At 43.5% G+C, this 7473-nt stretch overlaps 1 protein-coding gene across 4 annotated transcripts in view; it reads left to right on the plus strand.

The window, feature by feature from the left end:
* The window catches only part of PTN (pleiotrophin), an 88036-nt gene extending 87173 nt beyond the window's left edge, over nucleotides 1-863 (plus strand). For 2 of the 4 annotated variants that reach the window (XM_081147455.1, XM_081147453.1), the window contains exon 5: nucleotides 209-863. In XM_081147455.1, coding sequence (XP_081003581.1) covers nucleotides 209-264 — 56 coding nt within the window. In that variant the 3' untranslated portion in view covers nucleotides 265-863. The remainder of the gene's footprint in view (nucleotides 1-208) is intronic. The other 2 variants (XM_081147456.1, XM_081147454.1) reach the window with 1 other exon arrangement.
* The last annotated feature ends 6610 nt before the right edge of the window (nucleotides 864-7473 follow it).

Genomic DNA, 7473 nt, shown 5'->3' on the forward strand with positions numbered 1-7473 from the left:
ACAGGCATTTATAGATGTTCGCGTGGAGCCGGTTGCGTTACTCCTGCCGGTTCTCATAGACACTCTCCTGGCAAAGGCGGGCGTGCCCCAGGCGTGCCCCTTGTCTGTCTGCGTGATCGTTTCACTCCTGGCCAATTGTCAGAGAAGTGACTTCCCCCCATAGCTTACTAATGGGATGCTTTTCTCTCTCTTTTTCTTTTAATTGCAGCAGAATCTAAGAAAAAGAAAAAGGAAGGCAAGAAACAGGAGAAGATGCTGGACTGAGAGAGGCCACCTCCGTGGAACATGAAAGGGACATCAGCAAACAGGACCAGTTAACTATTGCATTTATACCTACCATAGGCTTTGTATTCAAAACGTATCTATAGCTTAAGTACACAATAGGCAGAAGCAAAAGAAAAGAACATTTTTGTAGTAGCATTTTTTAAATGTATACCATAGTACCGCTAGGGGTTTAGATTAAAGGACTGTAATCCTATTTAGAAAGTTGACTTATAGTACACGATAAACCATAGAAAATTGAGGTAAGTTTTTTTAAAGTTATGTGATGTTTTCCACTTAAAATCTTTTTTTTTTACATTTTTTCTTTTGGCAGCAATTTAAATGTTATGTGCCATGTAAACTACTTCTCTTGTTAGGTAATTTTTTCACCTAGACTGTTTTCCCAATTGAGAAAATTATGTACTAAACAAGGCAGCAATAAAATACAATCATCCTATTTGAGGAAAATACCTTGTTTTCTGCCAATGGATTTAAAATTTTTTTTAGACGGTAAAATAGGGGGAGGGGGCAGAGCATGCACAAGTTCAATGTTGACCTTTTTTTTTTTTTAAAGAAAAGCATTAAAACGTGAAATTATTTCACTTCGGCAGAAACATTTGTTCTCTTGATGAAACTATTTTTCCATCTGAGGAAAAAACACACTAGGAAAATAAATCAAGGTGATGCTAAAAAAGGTGCTTTTGTGTGTTATAATTTGCTATTGGAACCGTCCTGCATTTGTCACCTACACTCCCCCAGGCAACCCGCTAGCGGTGAGAATCTATCATACACACTAATTAAATCACTCTTGGGCGCAAAAGTTATAGAGGGTTACAATCTATAGATGGAGATTATAGATAATGTATATGTCGGTATAGATGTCTATATGTCTACATCTCTATATTTTTAACTTTCTATCAATATTTAGTGGGTTAGACTGGTGGTTTAGAATTGAACAAAAGTGCCAGAGTAATCTAGTAGTTAGGAAATGCTGCTTCTGTGGAACACACCTGGGCTTGCACAGCCCAAATCAGGTTCAGAGCAACATAATGCAGAATGGTACTTTGAGTTTGGTCTCCAGAAACCAAGAATTGCCACTCTGGTATCTACCATATAGTGCCCAAGACTGTGCACATGACTCCCCTTATCTGCTGGGCTGTAAGCAACAATATATATATATATTTTAAATTTCAATTCTCATGGGAAGACATGCTTAGAGAGAGGAAGGGGGGGAGATAGAGAGAGATGAGAAAGAAACATCAATCGGTTGCCTCCCCGAATGGGGACCCAACGGCAACCCAGGCACATGCCCTAACCAGGAATCTTTCTGTGCACAGGATGACACTCAGCCAACCGAGCCACTCCAGCCGGGTTCTAAGCAACAATCTAAGTAGACAAGTCTATGTTTCTATTGTCCAGAGAAATAGTCTCAGAAAGCAGCTGGGATTAGCTTCCAAGCATTCTCCTGAAAGAGCCACCTCTAATTTTAAAGTGATAAGATGCAATAAACAAACACCTATCTCCTCAGATAACTAAGTCCGTTTAAAAAGCGATGGTTTCAACATCCCTTGGGCTAGCCATGGAGTAATGGTGAATTGGCCTGAGGATGCAGCCAAGGTATCTTCAAAGCTAAATTGCTTTCGCCATCAGGTTGAAGACTCCACTGGAGCTAAGAATATTGAGGGGGTCCGTGTCTCCCCACTGCCAGCCGCCCGTGGGGAGTGGAAAGGGGTGGGCTTCTGGCCACACGCACTGCCCATTTTATGGACTGGTGCTTAATAAAAGCAGGGGACCCTGTAGAGCGCAAATGGCAAACACGGATGGTGAACGCGGCCCTTTCACAAGCAGACTGCAGCAGGGAAAAGCCCCCAGGACGGATGGAGGGGATGAAAGAAAGGCACTGTCTTCGGTGGGGTCTTTGACAGCGACGTCCCATGAGGACAGGGATGACGGGAGAGTCCGCAGCACATTTCCCCAGCCTCTCACCCAATGTTGCTTCTCCGTCAGCATTTAGCTAACACAGCAGCCCATGAGTCAGGAACGAGGGAAAGTGAGCTGAACAACGCCTCCCAAGGGAAACAGTCCTGTGAATAATCGAGGCATCTCTCCTCTTTCATGGGCCACGGCAGGAAGCCAGGGCCTCTGTGCTGTGCCCACCATGAACCCCAACAAGTCATACAGTAATAACCCCCCACTAAGCAAGGGCCCCAGTGCTGATCTCCTTCGCATAGGGCGTGCGACCAGGCTTCCTCTAAGTCTGGAGAGCTCTTCCACCCCAGCCCCCTCTTTAGATCGCCCTGATGTATTGAAACCTAAATACAAAGGGACGAGCTTCAGAAATCCCTGATTCTCCCAGACGGGGAAAGGAAAGACCGTTCTCAAGCATTTCATAGAACTCTCCAGCAAACGCCGCTTCCCCCAAGGGTTCTGAGCTTCGTGAACTCTGCCTGAACGTCATCAGGCCTCGAGGAAGGGCCGTGAATGTGAAGAGAATGTCAGCTGTGTTGTCTTCGGTGGCCTTAGAGAGCGAGGTGAGCCTTCCGATAGTTAGGAGGGCGCAAGGCAGCCTCGCCCGAACCCCGGCAAGACAGCCCTTCGGTGGCCACCAAGTGTCCTCGATGAGCTCAGGGAGTGCGTCCGCCACACGGCACCCAGGCCGGCCTTCTGATCCGGCCCGAGTGTGGATGATGTCGCACTCGCATGTCATTGAGAGGGGAGGGACATTTTGACTTCACACACACTCTTGGCTTCACGTCTTAACGTCTTGCTAACCCTGTAGGAGAGGAACTCCAAACAATTTAATACTCTGAACGTTTACTAAGTAAAGTTCTATTAAATTGTATGGGAGAGAATTTAATTAAGGTATTAAGTTTAATAATTAAATCATTTAATTAAAATATTAAATAGCCCGGCTAGGCACGGCTCAGGGGTTGAGCACCGACCTAGGATCCAGGAGATGGCGGTTGGATTCCCGGTCAGGGCACATGCCCGGGTTGCGGGCTCGATCCCCAGCAGGGGGCGTGCAGGAGGCAGCCGATCAATGACTCTCATCATTAATGTTTCTCTCTCTCTCCCTTCCTCTCTCTGAAATCAATAAAGATATATTTAAAAAGTTAAATAATTTCAGTGGTCCTTGATCATAAGGAGGCTTATTTTAGGAAAGAGAGGCTACAATGCTTTTCCCATTGAGAAGATAGATAATTTCTTAGGAACAAGACATACACATTTTTACCCTTACTGTGTAACTCTTTTCATAATCCTGAAAGTCTTTCATTGTTTTATAGCTTCTTTAGATGAAAAACACTTATATGTGAATCAAATGAACAAAAGAAACTGATGAACAAAATAGGCCCATAGCCATGGAAGCATGGAACAGACCGACAGATCTCAGAGGGAGCTTGGGGGGTGGGGGGGGCAGGAGGAGATTAACCAAAGGACTTACAGGCACATGCCCATTACCTCCTGGACACGGCAATAGAGTGGCGAAGGTCTGGGGAGGGGTGAGAGCCGGGTGGAGGGGGGCAAAGGGAGGAAAATGGGGGACATCAGTAATACTCTCAACGAGAAAATCAATTTAAAAAACAACAAGTAAATCTGCTTTAAGAGGCACTGGATGAGGCAATAGAAAGTACCACTTTCACAAATTGTATTATTTTGAAATAGTTCCCAATCATTAAAATCAGAAGTTTATCAACCTTTACTTATGGGATTTCTAATGGCATCAGCAAAGGGCTTTCTTCCCATTAATCTTCTTCCAAAATAATAAGATCCTTGGAAGTGGGATATCAAAGGTTCTAGCTCCTTTAATCTTTCCTGGCTTGCTTCTAATTTAGTTAATTTTAATCCTTAAGCTTTCAACAGTGGAGTTAATCAGAAGGCGAGGGTGTAGGGAAATAATTTTCCAACATTTCTCATAAAAACTCGAGTGTTTTATTCTTCTTTGGGATAAAACAGACTCTTCACTGTCTACAAGGTTATTTCTAAGTTGCGAAACTCTCTCTCCATCTTTCCCTGGGTGGCCCTGTGTTCCTCCTGCGTCCCCCCTTCAATCCTGGCTGCCACAATCGGATACACAGAAAGGGAGAGGGCACATATTACTTTCATCTGGACACTAGCCGCAGACAGTGACTGCTCCAGGTTTGCCAAATACATGCATTTTCAATCTACTTTCCAAAGAAGATAGAGTCTTGGAGCACAGGAACACGAGGAGAAAGGGGCATAATGTTAACACCGAGCATCCTGCCAGTGATGCCTGCCTCAGGCTTAGGTGGACTCTGATTCCTTAGAATAAAAGATGTGGACCATTTTAATCAGAGAAAAACAGGCCAGTCTTAGAAATCTGTCCCTCCCCTGCTGTTTCTGTTCTTGCCAGTTTTTCACTTTTCCAAGCAAAGCACCGAAAGTAGAGTAAATGCTCAATCCTGCTTGGGTCTCATGCGAAATAATATAATTCAGTAATATCTCAACACAAAGGACTACAGACTTATGTATGTTTTTTAAATTTAAAAGAAAAATAAAGGACAATTAGCTCTCAATATCTAATTTCTGTAAAGTGATTTTTTTTTTTTTTTTTTTTTATGAAAGGACAAAACCTTCACCGGCAGAACAGTGCTGGATGTTATTTCTTATGTATACACACGTCGCAACTACCGTATTAAGTTACTCATGGGGTTAGCTAAGGAGGTAATAGATCTAGATTATTGCCACATATTTTCTTTTCTTTGAAAATGTGTGTGGAAGCCATAGACTTTATGTTAAAGATCAAAAGCGTGGAAAATCCTGACATCGTATCAATAAACTCCTGGGAAGGGAAGGATGCCTTAGAGACTGTACAGATATAGTGAGTGTATCCATACACTCAACTTGCTCTTAGTAGAGATACAAATGTTACAGACAATAATCACAGAGAATTACTTTTTCCCTCTGTCTTTGACTATCTGCTTCATCAAACACTAGACAAGAAAAAAAAACTTTAAGTATCATACTTGATGAGATCCTTGGAGAACTACATGAATTCCTCCGTTACTATAAGTGACCAGCAGATTGAGATAAGTCCAAAAGCTGTATGCTTTTACGGTAGTTATAACTGATCATTGAAATTCTTACCAACTTATTTAGAGATTCGCAAATCTGTCTTGTAGCAAGGATGGAGGGAGAGATATCAGAGATCTAGTGTAGGATCTGGAGAGAAGAGTAGGTGAGATGTGGATAATTGCTCTAATGAAGCATTTTTTAAAAATATGTTTTTATTGATTTTAGAGAGAGAGGAGGGGAGGAGAGAGAGAGAGAGAACATTGACTGGTTGCCTCCCGCAGGCACCCCAGCCAGGAATCAAACCCACAACTTGGGTATATGCTCTTGACTGGGAATCGAACCAGTGACACCTGTGCTTGGGTGCACAGGATGACACTCAACTAACTGGATTTCTTCCCTCTATATTAAGCTAAAAGATATCTGGCCATTTAAGGTAATTTTCTTTGGGCAGCATTTGTTTTAGGTTTGTATTAATTAAACTAGGAAACCTAACTCATGCTGGAAAATTGAATTCTGACTTTCTGGTGAATGCATCATCATGAAATTCAACTACATACCAAATTAGATTCCATTCTCCTACGAAGTTTGAAGTCTCTTTGAACAAATATTATTCTATGTTAATGATATAGGTTAATTAATTCCTGAAAATCTCTTTGGGTATATTTCCTGTTCTGAATCCATTTCACCCCAGGGGCCATGCCTAGTTTAGATTCATTAACTAATTCATGCACTTCATTCAAAGTGCTTATCAAGCGCTCAGCATGTTCCAGGTGCCAAGAACAAAACCGACAGAAAACCCCCAAGGCCCCCAAACCACTGTGTTTTCTTGGAATTCTCACTCCTCCTGGGGACACAGAGGATGAACACAGTAAATGATGCTTTGGTTCCATATCACTGCCTAACGAACCATCTACTCACTTAAAACAATTATTTTATTATTTCATGTCTCCCATGGTGGGTTGACTGGACTCATCTGAGTGGCTCTTTTGTTCTATGTCGTGTTCGCTGGAGGGGCTGGGATGTCCCACATGCCTCACTCACGTGTCTGACTTCTTAGTGGAAATATCTGGAAAATTGGACTCAAGTGGCCCCTTCATTTCTCCATGTAGTCTCAGGGCTTCGCTCTTTCTACCTGGCACTATCTCTCTCAGATGTATCCAGCGAAGGAACCTGCCTTTCATGCGGCAACACAGAGCTCCCCAAAGCACAAAGCTGGAAGCCCCCAAGCCTTCCTAAGGCTTAGGCAAGGAGCTGGTCCAACATCAGGTCTTCCACATCCTACTGGTTAAGATGAGTCAGAGGAGGGGACTATAGTAGGGAGTGAATCCCAGGAGAAAACGGTTCATTGGGGGACATGTTTGGGGACAAAGTACACAAAAAAGTAAAATAGATAGTGGTGAGTGCAATAAAGAGAAAAAGCAGTGAAAGGCAATGCATAGGGTTGGCAAACGTTGCATTTTAAATACAGCGACTGGAAAAGGCCTCCTGGCGCAACTGACATTTAAGCCAGAAAAGCCTGAAGGAGCCAAGGGAGCATAGTCATGAGGCTGTTGGATGGAGAGACTCGCAGGCAGAGAAGCAGGAAGGCAGTGAGTGCAAAGGCCCTGCGACGGAGTTTCTAGAATACTCCAGGAGTACCAGGGAGCCTGTGGGTGATGGGTTCAAAGGGAAAAGGAATTAAAGCTTTATCATTGAGCAATGGGAGACGAGGTGAGCCCCATGGAGGTGTGGGTGCCCAAGGAATCATTTGATTTCTTCTGTGAGAGACACGGCTTCCTCCATCGAGAGGGGCAAAGTGGAATAGTTGGCAAGAGCTCTGGTGGTTCGCCTTTCTTCAGGTTCTTCAAATCCTTGCTCGTGTAACTGCTGACCAGCTCATCTCCATTATTTTTTTCAAGGTTTATGTGAGACATGTGGCAAAGTTCTCTGTTGACCTGATTTAATTCAAGCAGCTGAATGATCCATCCCTGAGTTTGACCAACCTTGGTCCTTCACCAAGACAAGCAGTAAAAAGAGATGTTTGGGGCATGGTGACAAGAAGACTGGATTTTAGTCCATGCCTCAGAAAATTTTAACATCTGAGCTCATAACTCCCACAGGTTAATGTATCCGGGTCAATTCCCAAACCACTAGTTCCTAAAAGTTCTACCCTCAGTGTCCCAGGGAGCCCAGCCAATA

The sequence above is a fragment of the Miniopterus schreibersii genome (genome assembly GCF_964146895.1).
Source record: "Miniopterus schreibersii genome assembly, chromosome: 9".
Classification (NCBI taxonomy): Eukaryota; Metazoa; Chordata; class Mammalia; order Chiroptera; family Miniopteridae; genus Miniopterus; species Miniopterus schreibersii.